Below are 20,992 nucleotides of genomic sequence, written 5' to 3'. Positions count from 1 at the left end.
CATTATGAAGAAACAAACGATCAAAGATTATAATGTAGTTCTGGGACACTTTTTCACTATACACAGTATAAAATGGCACACTTTGTACGGCAGAAGCATGCAATGAATTGGCTGTAGAAATATTAATTTAGTTTTAGCTACATCAGAATTCTGTGTAGGTGGTTTACAGTTTGGGAGTCTATTACTTAATGGTATACAGATACAGTAAAGACATCTGAACACACAACATACAATACCACTAGGTAATAACATGGAATTTACCAAAAAAAAAAAAAAAAAAAAAAAAAAAAAAAAAAAAAAAGACTGATGTATAAAGCCTAAGTGTAAGTATGGACTTTATTTTTTAAAAAAAAAGTCTTTTGAGAACTACAAATTACAAAGTAAAAGCAGATCACTACGTAGAAATCTAGTGAATACATTTTGTCTGTGCATGAAAAACTTTATCAAAGTTATTCATTTAACAAATTCACCCCATTCACAACAATCAGTTATAATATTCTTTTTAAGGTTCTATACCTTTATTTCAAATTATATTACATGTTACTCCCTCAAAATGAACTTTTAAATGACAAACTTTTGGCTCATAAGAATGGCACCTTCAAAAGGGGAGATTTCCACTCAGTCTCTGGTAGCATTATTCCAGGCTAGTTTCACCAGTTAAAACCTTCAAAATGTTCCCTTTTAACACAAAGTCTTCCCATAAAAAATGTGGCTACATTTCCCCCCCAATGACTACATACATAGATGGGTAGCAGCAAGAAAAGATGAAAATGAAAAGGCAGCCATTAAAATAAATGGATCAATTGTATACCAAGAAGTATCTGGCTCATGGCAATTAAAAAATGGCAACAAGGGTATGTTCATAGCCAGAGGCTTGAGTCATTACTGAGTATGTTAAGAGAACGAAGCCAGTCCAGTATGACCGAGTAGGAATATATAATTGTCATTGCACTTCATTTGTTATAGCAAATACTCTAAGACAATAGGAAATCTAAGCTATATCTAGATTCCCAATTAGAACATGCTGATCTTTAACATTTTCAACAATTTCTACTGGGTTTAGTACATCAGTCATTTTCTTCACTCAAACTCCGTTATGAGTTCTTTCCTATCAATCTAAGTGTATTCTGGGCATAAAATACCTTAAATGTTAAGACTTTTCTAAGGTTCATTTGAAAATGGTTGTATGAAAAGAATATCCATTTGTTTTGCCTGGAAAGATACAAACTAAATGCGTAAGTTTCTCAAGGGCAAAAAGCTCAACTTTCTTCTTCCCATTATGATTTCCTAAACTTCTCAAGTCTGTCCTCCATGGCTTCTCTAAGGATGAAAACCAGAGAGCAAACAATTGAGCTTTAGGACATCTGGAGTTAAAAATGCAAAAAAAAAAAAAAAAAAAAAAAAAAAAAGTTAACATGCAAGCAATGGTCCACATACTCAAGATTCATGTTAAATGAATTCGATTATTACATATGGGTTTTTCATTGATGAGTAGGGCTCCGGGCATGCCATATTATCACACAAATCATTGCCTTTTGAGACTTTGGATACTTTTCCAGTTTAATTTGCAAACAGAATTTTTATAACAAATTATTTTTTAACCAAATCATATCTTGAAAACTGTTTATAGAAAACCCAGGGAATAAAGTGAACTGTTCATTGTGGAAGTCCTTAAATTACATTATTACAGTAGAAAATACAGGAGGTAGAAGATAACTGAAAAGACTAATGCAACATTAGATTCAAATCTATAGCTCCTGTAGCTACTTAAAACATGGTTTTACAAACTAAACCCAACATTTCCAGCAACCATAGAAACAGTTAAAATAAAATTTGCCATGAAAGCCCTTATATCATGCTTGATACAGGGAGGTAGGAAGATGTAAGAACCAGGACACATGAGACATGACATTTTATCTACAACTCCTGTTTGCTTTACTGAGGGTGTAGTCTCAAAATTCAGTCACCTTCTTCAGTTTCAGATTCAGATTCTAGAAAAGGGGAAAAAAGCAAACATTATATATCAGAAAGCAAAAGTACCCATTTATAACTTCAAAGCTTTTTTAAGATAGAGTCTCCCTCTGTCCCACGGTCGGAGTGCAGTGGCACCCTCTTGGCTCACTGCAACCTCTGCCTCCAGGGTTCAAGTGATCCTCCCACTTCAGCTTCTCCAGTAGCTGGGACTACAGGCGCCCACCACCAAAACTGGCTAATTTTTAAATTTTTAGTAGAGACAGGGTTTCCCATGTTGGCCAAGCTGGCCTCAAACTCCTGCCTTCAAGTGACCTGAACGCCTCAGTCTCCCAAAGTGCTAGGATTACAGGTGTGAGACACCACAACCAGCCTCCATATAACTTTGAAGCTGTTAAGGAATTTTATTAATACCCTATTTAGATGAGGAAGATATTCAAAAGCATTCACTTGGAAATCCCAAAATCTGGCTGGGTGCAGTAACATCTGCGATCCCTGCATTTTGTGAGGCTGAGGCAGGAGGGCTGCTTGAGCCCACGAGTTCAAGACCAGCCTCGGCAACATAGTGAGACCCTGTCTCTATATTTTTAATTACAGAAAAGTAAAAAAAAGAAATCCACAAATTTACAAACATTAGATATTCTCTTTTTTTTTTTTTTTGAGACGGAGTCTTGCTCTGTCCCCCGAGCTATAGTGCAGTGGCCGGATCTCAGCTCACTGCAAGCTCCACCTCCCGGGTTTACGCCATTCTCCTGCCTCAGACTCCGGAGTAGCTGGGACTACAGGCGCCCATCACCTCGCCCGGCTAGTTTTTTGTATTTTTAGTAGAGATGGGGTTTCACCGTGTTAGCCAGGATGGTCTCGATCTCCTGACCTCGTGATCTGCCCATCTCGGCCTCCCAAAGTGCTGGGATTACAGGCTTGAGCCACCGCGCCCGGCCAAACATTGGATATTCTCAAAAATTTCCATTTCACCAAGAACATTTACTATTACGGCTGAGCCATAAATATACTATAATAATTAAACTCTAGCTTTTGCCACCTGCCTTATAAAGTTAACAAAAATCTCTACTCCAGGTACAAAGTGGCATTAGAAAGAAGGAAGCACGTATGAAGACATATTATGGCCGCATAAAAATTAGCTTTATCAAACAAACAAAGGAAAATCCTTACCTTCTTCTGCATTTTTGAGCCATTCTACAAACTTTTTCATTTGCTCAAGGAAAACACTCTTCCCCTTCGCAACATGTGCATCTTTGTACCACTTCAAAATGGGCTCTTCACTCAGGACCTCAGCTGGAAAGAAAACTCATTGCATTAGGGGAGTTTTAATATACTCTACTCAGACAGAGTTAGAACCATCACCTAATGTGCAAATGCCTGCTTAGTAAACAAACAGCTGAAAAGTTAAAAACATCCATGAGAACTGGACGATAGAATAATGCATGTGTGCACACCAAATACACTCAACAGGATCAAGGCTGGTCTGATTAGTGCAGAATTTCAAAGTGTTATGACCAACTGCAATGGATTTTCTCCCAACAGAGGTCTTGTCTTTACTAACCACTAGACCAGGTTTCTAAAATTGGGATCAAGAGAAAAGGGAACGATAACTGAAACTGGGGTTGCTACAGAAGCACTCTGAACTGGCCTTGAAGGACTACTGAAAGTCAACACTGGGTGGGAGAGTAAGATGAACAGAAGCAGGATTCACATAGGCTGAAAACTCTAGAGCTATGACTATATAGAGCTAGGACTACAGGACCTTTTTTTTTTTTTTTTTTTTTGAAACAGGGTCTCACTTGTTGCCCAGGCTGCTGGAGTGCAGTGGCACAATCTTGGTTCACTGCAGTCTTGACCTCCTAGGCTCAAGCGATCCTCCTACCTCAGCCTTCTGAGTTGCTGGGACCACAGGCTTGCGCCACTATTGCCTGGCTAATTTTTTAGTAGAGACGAGGTCTCCTTATGTAGTCCAGGCCAGTCCTGAACTCCTGGGCTCAAGCGATCCTCCTGCCTCAGGCTCCCAAAGTGTTAGGATCACAAGTGTGAGCCACCGAACCTAGCTAAACTTTGGGGAATGTACACCTGGTTAGAGTATAGGAGGCAAAGTTTGAGGACGCATAATGATGGCTTTGGATTTCATACTTTAACTTGTGAATAGGGTTTAGATATTTTAAACAAATACCAGTGCACTAAAAAGCACCCAATTTAATCAGGGGCGACTCATAACTAGAAGTAAAATATTTCAGGCAGCTGATGTCCAGATAACTCATCATTTGGATCATTTTGTATTTACAAGGATTTTTATTAAATGTTATTTATAAAATTCAAAATCTAAATTACCTTTATAAAAAAGCACCACTATTTTCTGGAAGGCTTTCATGAAATGAATGTTGTCATAGCAATACTCCTGAATCTTCAGTAACAGAGTCAGCTCAGACTGACCTTGAGTAGTAAAGGCAGCAAGTAGAGGGCTGTATTGCTGTTAAAGGAAGGGAGAGAGAGAAGATTCAGTCATTAATTACAAATAACCGTCCATTACAAAATTCCTACAATACAGAACTTAATTCATCTTTTATAATCACTGCAAACTATAGCTCATTTGCCAGAAATTCAAAAAATAGGCTGGCCACAGTGGCTCACGTCTGTAATCCCAACACTTTGGGAGGCCGAGGTGGTGGATCGCTTGAGGTCAGGAGTTTGCCAGCAGCCTGGCCAGCATGGTAAAACCTCATCTCTACTAAAAATACAAAAATTAGCCAGGCACTACTTAGGAGGCCGAGGAGGCAGAACCGCTTGAACCCAGGAGATGGAGACTGCAGTGAGCTGAGATCACATCACTGCACTCCAGCCTGGGTGACAGAGTGAGACTGTCAAAAACAAAACAAAACACAACAAAAAAAAACCAGAAAATTGACTTAAGTAGCTAAGTAAAATAAACAATACTATGCCAAGTAGTCCAAGTAAATGTCAAACAATATTAGTATTTTCCAATACCTCCTTCAAAAGCAAACATCTAATTACAGGCTTAAGTTCCTTTTCATCATGTTCTTTTTTTTTGAGGCAGGATCTCGCCCTGTCAGGCTCTGACAAAGCCATCATAAGCTCACTGCAGTTTTGATCTTAAGGGCTCAAGCGATCCTCTGCCTCAGCCTCCTGAGCAGCTGGAACTACAGGCATGTGCCACTATGACTGGCTTTTTGTGATTTTTAGTAGAGATGAGGTCTCACTATGTTGCCAGGCAGGTCTTAAACTGAGCTCAAGCAATCCTCCCGCGCTGGCTTCCCAAAGTGCTGGTTTTACAGGTGTGAGCCATTGTGCCTGGCCAGGCCATATTCTTGTTTTTAACCTGTGAACCACAGACCAATTCAGAGGATTATCCTCATAGTTAATGTTACTATTTGTCTATTTACTGGTGGGCCAACCCCAGGAACCACAGGATGCAATAAATCCTCTTTAAAAAGTATAGTCACAGTTCACTTATCCCCACGTAAAAGTAGAATAGTTTGTTTTGCCAAGGCATGGTTCTAATACCTTCAAGTGCTTGATGGCTTGCTCTGCTACAAGCTCCTCTTTTTTGTTCCATTCCACAGTGCTCATTACACTTGACCAGACTATTCCGATGACAACTGGTTCTGGGATGTTGTTTTTTTTCATCTCCTCCTTGACATATAGAATTATCTGCAAAAGAATCCAAATTTAGTAACAAAAGTCAGTTTTGATTACGTACATACTTCACACATCAAGTTTAGACCTTTAGAACTGAAAGGTGTCCTGAGCTCCAGTCCCTTAGATTTCTGGGCCTCACTCAGGCACTGAAGAAGCATATGTAAAAGACTGAGGCAAAGTTCCAGTATAACATCCTGTTACTATTAACTCAATCTCATACTAGTGAAATAAGTTCCTCAAATTAGTGAAAATCTCTATGCTAGAAGCTTAGCCCTAAAAAGACGGTTTAAACAAAAACTTACATCCTTAAATGGATCACCACGGGACATCTGTTCTTGAAGTTCTTTCTGGAGCTCCTTACGAGCTCCGATGGTTTGCTGATTCCGAACATATTCTGAAAGTTCTTTCAAGCCTGCCTCAGTAAAATACTTTGTAAAGTGTTCAACACTTTGCTTATTGGCAGGAAAGAGTTCCTAAAAGAAGAATTTATCTGGTTAAACTTTCTTTAAATTAGATTTAACACTTTCTTTTCAGTCTTAAAATGAGAAATTTCTCTCATTTACACCTGTTGGCAAGAATGGGAAGAAAAGTTACAAACCATCAGTCTGTTATCCATGCTGACTTTCCGAAGGCTTGCAGCTACTGCATTGATATCTTTTTCGTTTATCCATGATTTAAAGAGCTTTACAGCAAAAGCTGCTGAAACCCCTGTAAAAGAAAATAGCTTACTTAACAGAAGTACCTTCCTGGTTTCAATCACTGTATCCCCCCTATATCCTTCCCTTCATAGTTCAATCACATGCGATTACGGACTTTCCTCACAAACTTAACTCTGAACTTTCCTGGGCCACAGTTTATCACCTCTCCAGTTTCCCTAGTCTACACCATTTGCGAGTCGTATATTTTTGGCCAAGTTACTTAAAGTGTTTTCTAAAGTATAAATTGAGGGCAACAGTCTCTACACTTGACAAGGCTGTTGTGAGAATTACACTAAGGCAACTTAAATACTACTGTAAGCAGTTTTTTTAAAAAAGCTTCAAAAAAAAAAAAATTACTGTACAGAATAATCTGACAATTGGAGCCAAACAGGGAGTTGATTTTCCCTTCCAGCTTGACATTTTCCCCAACATCATCTTCTCCAAGTCTCCCTACTGGTATTAATCTCTTCCGGGGTTCCCACAGCATTTCTCATTGTATTTGCATTACATATAACAACATTTTGTCTAAATCTGGTTATTTATTGTATGCCTAAAGAAAGCCATTAAACCTGGATGCTAAAGGTATTCATTAAATGTTTAGTGAATTAGACTGAACTTATTAAATTTAAGGCTGGTTAATAAACAAAGACTTTCACAGAAGTCATATCTATGAACAGTAAACCATGCTCTTATCCACCCCACTCTGAGTCAACTAAAGACCATCCTTTAAGGTTGATTACCTTCTTTAACCAAATTCTCATTATAAAGGCTATTAAGAATGGATGCATTAAGTGTTCCATTAGCCAGAAGAACACCAGTCAACATAGCCAGCTTGTTCCTCTCCGACTCTGAAAAACCCTTTAAGAACAGCAGCAGCTGTAAAAAGTAAAACAGTTAAGGGTTAAAACAGCAATTACATTACATTAAGAGAGACAGTAAAGCATATTATACTGGCTACTGGTTCAACATGTGGGCTCTGGGATCTAACCATCCAAGTTTACATCTAAGTTACAACATTCATTAGCTGAATGATCTTGGGCAAGTTACTCAACCTCTGCACCTCATATGTAAAATGTGGATAATAAAACTTGCCTCACAGGGTTTTTATAAACATTAAGTGAATTAGTATCGAACAATGCCTGGTCATTGATAAACGCATCAGGTTTTCTGCGCATCTAGATGCAATATTGGGCCAGGCGTGTCGGCTCATGCCAATAATCCCAGCACTTTGGGAGGCTGAGGGCAGATCACTTGAGGCCAGGAGTTCAAGGCCAGCCTAGCCAACATGGTGAAACCCTGTCTCTACTAAAAATAGAAAATTAGCCAAGCATGGTGGTACATGCCTGTAATCCCAGCTACTCAGGAGGCTAAGGAACGAGAATTGCTTGAACCCGGAGGCAAAGGCTGCAGTGAGCAGAGACTGAGCCACTGCACTCCCAGCCTGGGAAACAGAGTGACACTCCAAACAACCAACCAACCAACCAAACAAAATTACCCTAAATCTGTGGCAGGATTAGGATTTAACATTCCTCCTTCTAACCCTATTTTTTTCTTTTCCACAAAGTACATTATTCCTCATACCTTTTTTACTTCATCTTCAAAACCTTTCTCCAGGTATTTGTAGCGCCTGATTAACTTGTTAAAAACCTATGAAGAACATTAAATGAATTCAGTAACTTCATATATTTCTAGAATAGCAAAGTAGTAAACCTTTCACTGGATATAAATTTATAAGCTGTTTAAACCAGCTTGAGAAGAATTCCTAGTGACACATAAGAATGTCCAGGTTACATGTATTTTAATTCTTTGCTTAAAATAATACAAACATAAATACATATGACACTTTCCAATGAGATCTTGATTAACAAGCTAATCAGCTCACAACTTATTTAACTTTAAAAATAAATATATGCAGATAAACTAGAGAAATCACAATACGAAAATGACTTTTTTTAGCTTGCCATTTTTCTTAAACATTGAGTAATTTCAGGACAAATAGGAACAGGAGAGTTAATTTCATTTTTCCCTATTTTATTCACCTTAACACACCTTAAGTTTCTAATTCATCCCGCTGCACCAAGAACAGTCTCCCTAAAATTTAAAATCAAATTCCTTCAACTTTCTAACCACAACTCTTAAAAGTAGAATATTCTTCAAATATACCACATGGATAGTAGCTAACTGAAAACAATTATGTAAAGTTTCATTTACCTGAGCAAATGCTTGCATGGTCTCTAGGTCTTCTTGGGCTGCAAACACGCAGACATCTGTACGCATCATGTCATCTGCCAGTGTACCACCTGGAGCTAAAGTTGGATAAAACCAAAATACAACACAACCAAAAAAATCACTCCATTTTAACAAGTTTGCCAAATAGTTCATATTCTAGAGTCTCCATAATCTCCATACACTATACCTTTCTAAATTATTAAGCCCACAAACCCCAGACACTTACCCAGCATTCCACCAGCCACCAGAATGTCAAAGAGTGTTTCTGCATATCGACGGTAATCAAGTTTTGCTCCAGAAGCATCAAGAAACTTAGCTACTGCTTCCAAATCAGTACCGGTTTCAGTTAAGCCTTGAATAATACAGTCTTGAAACTGAGTAGGGTCAAACCTCTCTTTTTCATCTGGGGAGACAGGGGACCCAAAACATTTAGTTTTAAAAGATTTACCAAAATGTCACAAAACTATCACCTTATGAAGATGCAATTGTTAAATAAGTTAAATTCACATCCTTTGCATGTTTCCCCTCTGCGAGTGCAAGACAAGATGGCCCACTCACAAGAACTGTGCAACTTTTTAAACAATTTCACAAGTGAGATAAATGTGCTAGTGTCTTGTGCTCCTACTGCCATGAGGCAATTTCTGCTGGGAACGCCCTCCTACTGCCTCTTGGCTTTTCCAAAATTTAGGCCATCCTCTAACAGATAAATTTTATTCCTTTGAGTTTTGCCTGGACACTGGAGCTCTTGATCCTTTTCTTTAAATGTCCATAACATTAAACAACAAAAAAATTGAACCACTCCTTTGACGTTTATGAAGGTGAGCTTTACAAAGTACATTTAATGAGCACCCAATGACAGAAACTATATTAAGCATTTGCTTTAATCCTGTTAACAACTTTGTGAGGCAGATTTTTCCTATTATTCAGAAGGAAAACAGAGAGAAATTAGGTAATCGAGAGACGATACTGTGTTGTGTAGTAGTTCAGAGCATGGGCTCTGGAGTTAAACTGCCTGATTCAAATCCTGATCACCATTTAACCACTTGAATTCGAGCAAATAGTCTCATTCGCCATGCCAGAATCCCCCTACTGTAAAATGGGGAGAAGAATAGTACCTATCCTATAAAGCTGTTGTAAATTCTACATGACATTAACAAAACAGAAAACTCCCAGACCACAGCCTCGTGCACATACCTGACCTTTACTGAGTTGCTTTCACACACTCCATAATAGGGTTTTGCTTTCCCAATCTAGGCTAGATGGCATCTTAATTTTCACACAGTACTAGGGTGACAAATACCTCTGTGTGTCCAGCACTTTCCTGGTTTTAGCACTGAAAGTCTTGTGTCTGGAAACTCCCTCAGTCCCAGACAGGGATTGCTGTATACCCTACCCAGTACCCTAACCATCAACAGCCAGGCCATGAATGATCTCTATCTGGAGCTGGGGAAGCGACATCTCTCCCTAATGCTAATAATAATGATAAAGCGACTTGCTATTACTTATATCACCGCAACATCAGTAATCCACATATTCAAGAGATACACTTTCCCATTTTACTGTCAAACTGTTCTAGTTTACAACTGCTCCTTAAGAAAATTTACCAACTAAGGCTGGGTGGTGGCTCACGCCTGTAATCCCAGCACTCTGGGAGGCCGAGGCGGGCGGATCATAAGGTCAGGAAATCGAGACCATCCTGGCTAACACAGTGAAACCCTGTCTCTACTAAAAAAAAAAAAAAAAAAAATACAAAAAACTAGCCGGATGTAGTGGCCGGCGCCTGCAGTACCAGCTACTCACAAGGCTGAGGGGAGGAGTGGCGTGAACCCGGGAGGTGAAGCCTGCAGTGAGCGGAGATCCTGCCACTGCACTCCAGCACTCTAGCCTGGGCGACAGAGGCAGACTCCGTCTCAAAAAAGAAAGAAAATTTACCAGCTAAATCTAAATGAATCTGCAAAGATTAGAATCAAATCACACTTTAGTCTCCCCACCACTACTACAGGGGGACAGACAGTCTATGATTAGCGATTTTAAAATTTTACAATATATATCTCAAAATGTCTGCTACTTAACACAACTTACAACCAGTAGCTGACCCAGTTCTTCATTTCCTCAAAACCACCTGTAAAATAAGGTTAATATGCTTTTGACCAAAAACATTAAAAATATATCTGAGACTACATCTTATTTAGCTTTGTATCACTAGCACAGCACTTTGCTACAGAATTCAATACTCACCTAAGTACACACGAATGAAAAAAAATAGTAATATAATTCTAATACTTTTCTAAGTCTGTATTTCAAAAGACATTACAATGTGAATCCTATTCCACAATTAACTTCCATGGATGAAGTCTGAGTCTTCTCTCACAAATCTTCACAAAATCTGGGTGACTACATTAGGAGTTCTCGTTTTATAAATTAACATCTTTGCTCATTTTAGTTTGCTTAAATAAGACTGCTTGCTAGTGAAAACAGAGCCCTTATTTTTGTTTTAAAACGTCTTTTACCTTCACACTAAAAAGAAGATTCATTAACCGGCTTAGAGATACATTGATACTAAAAATTAAGGCTTGAGCAGTAAAGCAGTAGAAATACTAAAGGTGTATGTGAACGGCAGTCAACAAGAAATTCAAGTTTCTTTCTGGTATCTTCTCTTGAGGCTTTAGTACTATGCAAGTGCCTGTCAGAGGAGGCAAGATACACAAGATATTCTGGAGGTTTGAAGAGACATCGAAACATAAATATTTACCTCTTTTTCTAGTTTTAAAACGCTGGCCTGATAGCGTTGGCTTTTGCTGCTTTTGATTATTCATAAAAGACACCCTAGGAAAAGAGAAATAAAGCCTTAATTTCAGTGCCATAATACTAATTTTTAAAATAAAGCATCAAACCTTAGTCTAGTCACATATGAATCAAATGGAACACGCACTCTCAGCTTGGTGAAGGCACAAAGAATTACCTTCACTTGAATCAAATGTACGCCAAAACCTGCATTTCTCTCTACAAGAAACCCTTCAAATTAGTATTGCGAACTACACTTTTAGGCGACATTGTAATCCTACAGTCATCACCCATCATAAACCTAATTGTTCAGTTTCCTCCACATTCCTCTTTACATTCACTTACATCTTCCACGACCACTAAGCATCGCAGAAAGCAAAGTGAGATTACCACCATAGTCAGGAGGCATCCAAAATGTGTATGCCAATTCTAAAACACTGTCAAAAAGCGAACCCCTTCTTCTGACGGGCCTGGTTACAGGCAGCACCATCCTGCCCTAGGTCATGCCTGTGACCGCAACAGCGGTCGCCTTGCACCACTCAGGCCTGCAAAATTAACAGCCAGCCCAGCCTCCTTCGCCCATATCCCACAGTCCCAGCCTCCTCCCTGGGCACGTGTCTCCCAATCCGCACCCTTCCCATGCCTCCCGCCCAGGACCCCCATTGGCCACAGCGGGGCGCCGTAGGGTCCCGCGGCTCCTTCTCCACTGACCCTGTCGCCTGCGGTGGCGGCCGCCGCAACGAGTGGACCACAGGTACTGAGGCGCTTTGCGCCGGGGCCCCAGCCGCCCCGTACATCCGCTAGCCCTCCAGCGAAAGCAGCGGCGGAGGCGGCGGCCGCAGTGTGGTGGTGGCACCCCTCCGCCCCGCCCGCCGGAAGCCCCCACGCGTACATCACCCAACAGAAGCCACGGTGGCTTTGTTAGCCAAGCCGGGCACGGCCCGGAGGGAGCCCTGCTCGGCCACTGCCTTCGCCACCAGCGCCGCGGCGCGCACCCGAACCCCACTTCCCGACCTGGGCCGCCGCAGCCCCTCGGCCTCCCTGCCGAAGCGGCGGCCTTTCAGGCCCTGGATCCGGCCCGGCCTCAAGTGGCGGCCTCCCTTCGGGCCCATCCAAGCCCGGCCGCATTCAGCCCGCCGCCTCCCTCACCCTCTGCCCAGCCTCCACGGCCCGCAGCGTCCGCCTGGGGTGAGCGGGCAGCCGCGTCTCACCGAATTTAAGGCGAAGAGGAAAGAGCCAGAAATCCCCGATGTAGCGGCAACTGCGGCGGCGTCTCCTCTGCGACCGGAACTAACGCCAGGAGGAGGAGAGAGAGGTGCCACCCCCGCCCGGACCGCTCTCATATCGCGAGATTTCTTTCCCTTCCCCCCTCCCGCCCGGCCCCGCCTTGATCGTGGCCTGTCGCTTCCGCCTTTTCCATTCCGCGCGAATTAGGGTGAGGGACCCGGAGAGGGGACGGGAGAGACGTTTCAAGGCTTCTTTATTTCCTTACTGGGTTCCACGTCTCCTGGACACGTGTCCTAGACTAGCTTATTTTTCTTCCGCTGCTGCGTCGTCCGCCCTCTTAACACACTGAGGGGTTGGAAGAGCGGAGCCGGCCCCCGCCGGTCTCGAAGTTGGACGCGTCCTCCTGGAGTCACTCCCCGCTGGCCCCCTCCTCCAGCGCCGGAAGTCGAAGCCCGAGGTCGGGGGCGCTCGGGTTGTGCGGGGGCGGAGGCCGGTGGCTGGCATGGGGGCGTGGCTTGGGGAAGGAAGCCACACCTCGCCTCCGCCCTGGCCGGGATGGGCGGAGCTCGCTCCAGCTGAGTTTCCTGCGGGGCGACTTTGCTTTGAGGGGCTGTCTCGTTGTTCACCGCCTCCTTTAGGAGCGAAGAGGACCCAGGCCGAGGATTCAGAAGGGGAAATTCTGTCCTCCAACCGCGGTCCCCGCGCCTTGCAGCGGTTGTGTCCCGAGTGTAGTGGCTGTGGGGACTTGGAGAGCATCAGAATCCCTTGGAAGGCTTATTAGAACAGACTGCTAGGCCCCACCCGTGGTTTCTCATTCTGTGGGCCTGGTGTGGAACCCATGAATGTGCATTTCCAGCAAGTTATCTGTGATGCTGCTGCTGGTCCACACCTTGAGAACCCCTCAGTTAGAGGCTATATCATCAGGGAGCTGGGGTACGATCAGATAGGATAGTGCGTGTGAAAAACACTGTGGACGTGACAAAACTGGGTAGATAGAGATGCACAGCGCCTCCAGGATGTAGCCCCATGTTTTTATTCACTGTACCGTAGTTTACTTCTCTCCAGTTGCTTCCTCACTGGTAGGAGGAGAGTGGCTTCTCTTCCCTAAACTTTTTGATAAAATAAGTTTACTTCTTTTCCTTAATTAACTATATGACCTCTACCCCCTTCCACCCCCCGCAACTTCATGGAAAATTACTTTCTCTGCGTTCTTTCCTGAAATTATTGCCAAACCCAGTGATTCTTTCATTCTTCACCCTCTTTGCCTCCTCTGAGCATTGAGTGCGTCTCTCCTTGAATCCTGGCTCCAGCTATCCTGGTTACGCTCTGAATGTGCCTTCGCACGGTATTTACTGATCTTTTCTGTACTGACACCTTTTCTTTCTGCATACTTTCTTCTGTGGCAGTGTCATACATTCTCAAGGATTTAACATTTCCTCCACTTAAAAGAGTTCCAAGATCATCTACTGAATCATTAAGCAAATATTTGTTAAATCCAGGCTCTATGCCCTTCCAAGTTGAGGCAACAGCAGTGGGAAGGAGGCAGGAAACAAACTGATCTGTTGGAGGAACCGCAAGAAGCTAGTATGACTGGGAGGGCAGTGGGGAGCAGAGGGAAGTGGCCGGAGTCGAATCTCTTAAGTGTCTAGCCCCATCCTTTCTCCCAAGGCTCCAGTCCACACTATCTGGCATTTTCACTTCATGGCTGGTTTAACACTATCAGTGCTGTCGATTGCTCTTCCCGCAGAACTGTATTTTTCACATCTGAAGTTCTGTTAAAGGACAACGTTTCACAAATAAAAATAACTAATATGCACCTATATGTATCAGGCACTCTTCTAAGCACTTTATATAGTAATCCCATTTGATCCTGAAAACTACCCTATAATCTAGACACTATTATTAGTCCCATTTTACAGATGGAAAAAACCGATGCGTTGAGGTCAAGTAACTTGTCTAAGATCATAGAGCTAGTAAATGGAAGAGCTCCAGTTGAAGCCAGGCAGTCTGGCTTCACCATTATAATGCACTGCCTCACCACCAAGATCTTATTTATTCATTCAGCAAATATTTATTCAGCTAGAGACCAGTAGAGATAGTGACACGTCAGGCCTATGGCCTCACAAAGCTTATCTTCTATTTTTGCCACGTTTTAAAATTGCATCATCTTTCCCCAGTACCACCTGGATTTAGGCATCTGTTACCCCTAACTAAATGGGACTTTTGCAATAACTTCCTAACTGTACCATCCGTTTTCTCAACATTTCCAGAACAATCTTCTCAACTGTAACCTGAATCATTTCTCTTCACTGTTTAAATGCCTCTGTTTATACCCAGGGATAGCTCTGACCCATGTTTTTTGCCTTTACTTCCCATCACATTTTTGGTTCTTAACCTGTTATTACCATCCATTGTGGGGTATGTAGCAAATGATTTTTGACTAAAAATGATATTAAAGTAAGCAGATTATTTTCTTTAAAATGTAAAGTGTATTAAAGGTTTTCCTGAACTCCTGGCCTCAAATAATCCTCCCACCTTGGCCTCCTAAAGTGTTGCGGTTACAGACCACGCCCTGCCACTTATCTTTTCTCTGCTTTTGGGTGCACCCATGGGAATAGGTACTGTGCAGCTAGCAGGGGAAATGTTGTTTGTAAATTGTATTATGGTAGAAAAAGTTTCCAAACAATTGAACTTTATGCTTTGGTCAGATAGGACACGTCTTGACCTTTCTTGAGATGTCTTTTCCTCATTTTCCACTGTCAAAATCCTACTTATTGTTTCAAGCCTCATCTCAACTACTGCTTTTTTCCCTTAAGGCTTTCTTAGTCATGGATGTGAACACATTCCTTCTTTGTAATTGGGACTGCAGGCATGAGCAACTGTGTCTGCTAATTTTTTTTTTTTTTTTGGTGATGATGGTGATGATGGGGTTTTGCTTTGTTGCCCAGGCTGGTCTCAAACTCCTGGCCTTACGTGAGCCTCCTGCCTCAGCCTCCCAAAGTGCTGAGATTATAGGTGTGAATCACCATGCCTAGCCTTGCCCAGTTTTATGGTGGTTTTGGGAAAAGGATATGCTGATCTCTTCACTCTGCCATTGCTGTGAATCCCCCTTAGTACTTTTGGGTTTTAAAATTTTGAACTACTTAAAAAGAAAGGTACTAAGCGCAACATGTGAATGTAATACTGCTTTTAACTTCATTGATGGAAATGGATACCTAAGTGTTTCTTTTTCAGAAGCAAGTAACAATAGGTTTTTATTCCTAACAACTAGAAGAATGTCAAGGGCCTGTTTTGAAAAGCACATTGTTACCCTTGAAAAATGACCTGGGGAAAGTATTTATTCCTATGCTTTGAGTCTTGTAGAAGCTTGTAGAACATCCTATGAAGCTGGCTTAAATATTGTAGCATATGTATATGAAATACTTCTCGATACACACATCTATATATGTATGCGTATATTTATGTATGTATGTGTGGCTGGAAGTATTTTCATAGGTGCCACAAAATTTTTACAATGAAAAAGCTTTGAGGTACAATGAGCTTTTAAATAATGTCATTTTTGATTAAAAAAAAAGTGTTAAATATCATTCACTTGCTACAAATCTCATATATACCATTTATTTTACTTGCTGCATATAATGATTTTAATAGTTATAATTATTAATATTTGACATAATCAAGATGAAAATAAAAATAAGCACTGCTTAGTTACATTAACATTTTAGTAATATTTGATAAATAAATACCGTCTTTTAGCAAACACACTCTATTATTTAGATTTTAGATTTTTTTTTTTTTAAATAGAGACAGGATCTGGTTATGTTGCCCAGACTGACCTCCAACTCATGGGCTTAAGCATTCCTCCCACCTTTGCCTCTTGAAATGTTGGGATTATAGGCATGAGCCACCACACCTGGCCTCGGTTTTTGAATAGGCCAAAATAATTGGGAGGCTTAGGGATTCAAGACATTTGGCATACATGCATTTTCTGTTTCTCTCCCCTCTCAACATCAGAATAATGACAGGTTAAAGTGAAAACTCTTTGCTCCTGTAAAGTGCTTATTCAGAATATAGTTTGAGGTGAGTTGCCAAATAAGTGATATTTGGGTTGATTTAAATATGTGCATTCTAAGTTATATAGCATTCAAGACATTCATTAAAACAAAGCAAAATAAAAACCAACAAGAGAACAGTGTGATGTCGTGTGGTATGTTAGCTATAGGATTGTTTAGAAAAAACTGTTTATTGCTTATTATTAATAGTTCATATCTCATAGAATATTACTGCAGAACTGAAGATTAAGAAATGTTACTGAGGACACCAGATCCAAACATCTGTGTGTTGGAAAATTATCTCCAATGCATAGCTGTTTCCTTGGCATATTTAGATGGCCATCTTTCTTTGATGTCTTTTTTTAAACCTACATTTTATTTTTTGGGAGCCTCAGTATGATGGAAGTTTTTTTTTTTTTTTTTTTTTTTTTTTTTTTTTTTTTTTTGAGATGGAGTTTCTCTGTTGCCCAGGCTGGTGTGCAGTGGTGGGATCGCGGCTCACTGCAACCTCGCCTCCCGGGTGCAAGCGATTCTCCTGCCTCAGCCTCCCGAGTAGCTAGGATTACAGGTGCATGCCACCATGCCCGTCTAATTTTTGTATTTTTAGTAGAGACGGGGGTTTCACCATGTTGGCCAGGCTGGTCTTGAACTCCTGACCTCAAGATCCGCCCACCTTGGCTTCCCAAAGTGCTGGGGTTACAGGTGTGAGCCGCTGTGCCCAGCCGATGGAAAGTTTTTATCTAAGATGAAAAAGCAATTAAACTACATAGAACTTAATTGCTGCCTTATTGCTATTATTAGTAGTACTACTGCTATTACTTGGTATGTACTACTATTAGCAGTAATAGAGTGGTCACAGTAGACCTTAAATTTATAGAGGATGTTACCATTTACAAAATATTTTCACGTGCATTTTATAATTCTTCACAGAAACTTTGTGACAAAGTAAGGCTGTCTTGCTTTCAGAGCAAGCTAACTATAGATAGAATTGATGATCATTAGTCTTCCAGAAGAAGGCCATGGACTACCATTAAGTAAACTTAATGTCAATTTATCTGATAAGAAAAAGTGGAACCTTTTTTCTAATGATCCATTTCAGGTCCTACTCTTAAAAAGCAGTCTTGGAGGATTTCCCAGATCTTTCTGGGATAAAATTAGTTTTCTTTAAAAAAGCAGTTTCATTTTCCAGAACTTAACCAGTGTAGAAGGCTTTAGCATCAGGGAACATTATACAATAAGGCTTGCCTAGCACAGAGATTCTTAGCACTAGGTGACTATAGTAAGCACTAAAATGAAATTGTCTGGTAGTTCTCTATACCTGTGCTTTGAATTCAACTCACATTTTTCAATACCTAAATTCCATGAAGAACTTTCAGAACCTAAGCATGTTAGGCCGTTCTTACATTTCTATAAAGAAATATCTGAGGCCGGCGCAGTGGCTCACGCCTGTAATCCCAGCACTTTGGGAAGCGAAGGCAGGTGGATCACGAGGTCAGGAGATCGAGACCATCCTGGCTAACACGGTGAAACCCCGTCTCTATTGAAAATACAAAAAATTAGCCAGGCGTGGTGGCATGCGCCTGTAGTTCCAGCTACTCAGGAGGCTAAGGCAGGAGAATCGCTTGAATCCAGCAGGTGGAGGTTGCAGTGAGCTGAGATCATGCCACTGCACTCCAGCCTGGGCAACACAACGAGACTCTGTTTCAAAAAGAAAAAGAAGAAATACCTGAGGCTGGGTAATTTATAAAGAAAAGAGGTTTAATTGGCTTATGGTTCTGCAGGCTGCACCAGTGTGGTACCAGCATTTGCTTCTGGGTCAGGGCTTTGGGAAATTTACATTCATGGCAGAAAGTGAAGTGGGAGCAGGGACATCACATGGCAAGAGTGGGAGCAAGTGAGAGTGAGGTGGGAGGTGCCACACACTTTTAAACAACCAGATCTCACGGGATTTCAGAGTGAGAACTTACTACCAAAGGGATGGTGCTTAAAAACCACTCATGAGGGATCCGCCTCCATCATCCAATCACCTCCCAACCTCCAACATTGGGAAATACATTCAACATGAGATTTGGGAGGGGAGAAACATCCAAACTATATTACGAGGTATAAAAGTCTATAAAATAACATTAAGAACATTGGGGTTTCATGACTTCAGAAATTTTAAGAATTTCTTGCCTAGGAAGAACAATGTACAAGCAACAGATTTAATTGCCTTTAAGAAATGCTTTTGGTGAGAACTCTTTTTTTTTTTTTTTGAGACGGAGTCTCGCTCTGTCACCCAGGCTGGAGTGCACTGGCCAGATCTCAGCTCACTGCAAGCTCCGCCTCCCGGGTTCACGCCATTCTCCTGCCTCAGCCTCCCGAGTAGCTGGGACTACAGGCGCCGCCACCTCGCCCGGCTAGTTTTTTTGTATTTTTTAGTAGAGACGGGGTTTCACCGTGTTAGCCAGGATGGTCTCGATCTCCTGACCTTGTGATCCGCCCGCCTCGGCCTCCCAAAGTGCTGGGATTACAGGCTTGAGCCACCGCGCCCGGCCACATGGTGAGAACTCTTTAGGAAGGACTCTGCCTTTCCTTATGTGCCTGGTGTGCTGTAACGGAGGCCCAAAGACAGTCATGGTGCTTGTGTCCTGCACTGTCCAGCGAGGGAGAAGGCAAATACCATCACGAATGTATTATACAAGATGCTATTAGAATATGGAAAAGGGAGTGACCAACTCCACAGGGTTGAGAAGAAAGGGGTTCCCAAAGGATTGAATAGGAAGCATTTGAGGTAGGTCTTGGCAGAAGAGAAGAGGTTGGTCAGATGGGGAAGAGGGAGGTAGGAGCAGCATGTGGAGCAGCCTGAAATGTAACTTTCACATTCTAGAACAGGGAGGAGCTTGCTGTGTGTGGTGTAGGGTGTATGTGTATCTGTATATGTGTATGTTGGGGCAGGGATGGCAAAGATGAAGAGGGGGTTAGCTTGAGAAGGGCTAAGATCCCATCCTAAGGAGTTTGGTCTTCATCTATGTTCTGCTTTCTATGTGGTAATTTACTTTAAAGTGCTTAAGAAATTCAGTGTAAACTATATGATGTATTTAAACATAAGTTAACTTTTTTCTATACTCTAGGTAGCGTCAACTTGCACTCTAGGTGTAGTTAATTAGCATTTCATGAATCCAAATTATGAATCCACACTTCCAAATTGGTTACCTACACATTTCAAGTAATTGTCCAAGAGTCCATTTTAAGGTTTTGTTCATTGGTATAGTGGATGTTAGAAATAAGATACGTGGTTGGCTAGAAAGGTTATACTTGCTTTATGAACCTCATCCGAGGAAAGTGGAGGAATCCAGCAAGCAACGCTGGCAGCAGCCTCCAGGTGTGGATTGCTACTGGTTCTGAGTACTCTCCTCCCAGAGGGTGCTATCACTGGCCCAACTATTATAGAAGGGGAGATGATTCTGCTGTCAGGCTGTTGTGTCCTCTCAGAGTGAATCTGTCATGTGAGATGTTTGACCTACCTCTAACTTTTAGTGGGGGCTGTGGATATTTATGAAGAGAACCTGCCAATTGCTGTGTTGGTCAATTGCCTAATTGCCTTAGATCACTGTGTGACAATCTGGTCAGTAGTGGAGACCACTAGAGATTATCTATATGATACCAGCAGACTGTCAATATTATAGAAAAATTACTCTGGGGAAGGGGAGCATTGGTGAGCTGGAGGATAAGACCCTGTTGGATTCCATTTCAACTAAGTCAATGTAACCCTCCGACAACTTGCTTTTTGTATACTTGCTTTTCTTTCTCTTCCCTCTATGGATTATTAAGCTACCCAGATTAGGCCAGGTGCAGTGGCTCACACCTGTAATCTCAGAGCTTTGGGAGGCCAAGGCAGGTGGAACACTTGAGGTCAAGAGTTCAAGACCAGCGTGGGCAACATGGTAAGACTCCATCTCTACTAAAAATAAAAAAATCAGCTGGGCATGGTGGTGTGCACCTGTAATCCTAGTTACACAGGAGGCTGAGGCAGAAGGGTTGCTTGATCCCAGGAGTTTGAGGCTGCAGTGAGCTATGATGGTGCCAGTGCACTCCAGCCTGGTTGACAGAGTAAGACCCTGTTCCAAAAAACCTCCCAAAACAAAAAGTACCCAGATTCTGGCATTGCCCCTTTGGATGGTATATCAGGAGAAGGTAGGAGTGGGCAGCAGGATGTGGGAATTTTGAAAAAGCTTGTTAAGTGGTTCTGATAGATCGACTCTTGCTTCTTCCAGGGATAGATAATTTAGGAGTGGGAAGAAGAACATTAGGGCTAAGGAGAAGAGGATTGGATTGTGTGTATGTGTGTGTGTGATATTTCCTTAATTTTTGTGGATTATT

At 41.8% G+C, this 20,992-nt stretch overlaps 1 protein-coding gene across 3 annotated transcripts; it reads right to left on the bottom strand.

The window, feature by feature from the left end:
• Positions 1–311: 311 nt before the first annotated feature.
• BZW1 (basic leucine zipper and W2 domains 1) lies at positions 312–13,027 on the bottom strand. Of its 3 annotated transcripts, none has more exons than XM_010373541.2 (12): positions 12,844–13,027; positions 11,320–11,393; positions 8,794–8,970; positions 8,550–8,644; positions 7,920–7,985; positions 7,079–7,214; positions 6,239–6,348; positions 5,943–6,113; positions 5,506–5,652; positions 4,315–4,453; positions 3,145–3,267; positions 312–1,991 (listed from the first exon to the last, which is right to left on the bottom strand). In XM_010373541.2, the coding sequence occupies exons 2-12, from the start codon at positions 11,381–11,383 to the stop codon at positions 1,960–1,962; spliced, it is 1,260 nt and encodes a 419-aa protein (XP_010371843.1). In that variant the 5' UTR covers positions 11,384–11,393; positions 12,844–13,027; the 3' UTR covers positions 312–1,959. The 3 variants fall into 3 exon arrangements, with proteins under 3 accessions (XP_010371843.1, XP_010371836.1, XP_030772203.1); XM_010373534.2 differs by having other exon boundaries at positions 12,563–12,999; XM_030916343.1 differs by lacking the exons at positions 8,550–8,644; positions 11,320–11,393; positions 12,844–13,027 and having other exon boundaries at positions 8,788–8,871.
• Between the last annotated feature and the right edge of the window lie 7,965 nt (positions 13,028–20,992).

Source organism: Rhinopithecus roxellana, chromosome 14 (assembly GCF_007565055.1).
Source record: "Rhinopithecus roxellana isolate Shanxi Qingling chromosome 14, ASM756505v1, whole genome shotgun sequence".
In the NCBI taxonomy this organism is placed as follows: Eukaryota; Metazoa; Chordata; class Mammalia; order Primates; family Cercopithecidae; genus Rhinopithecus; species Rhinopithecus roxellana.
The sequence above is the reverse complement of the archived record's forward strand: the minus strand, read 5'-3'. Positions and strand labels throughout refer to the sequence as shown.

Excerpts from the sequence above, each read along its gene's own strand:
- BZW1 (XM_010373541.2), bottom strand. The coding sequence starts at position 11,383 with ATGAATAATCAAAAGCAGCAAAAGCCAACGCTATCAGGCCAGCGTTTT. Across the intron at positions 8,645-8,793 it reads GGTGGCTGGTGGAATGCTGG|CTCCAGGTGGTACACTGGCA; the intron begins GTAAGTGTCTGG and ends ATCCAACTTTAG. Across the intron at positions 1,992-3,144 it reads GCTCAAAAATGCAGAAGAAG|AATCTGAATCTGAAACTGAA; the intron begins GTAAGGATTTTC and ends CCCCTTTTCTAG.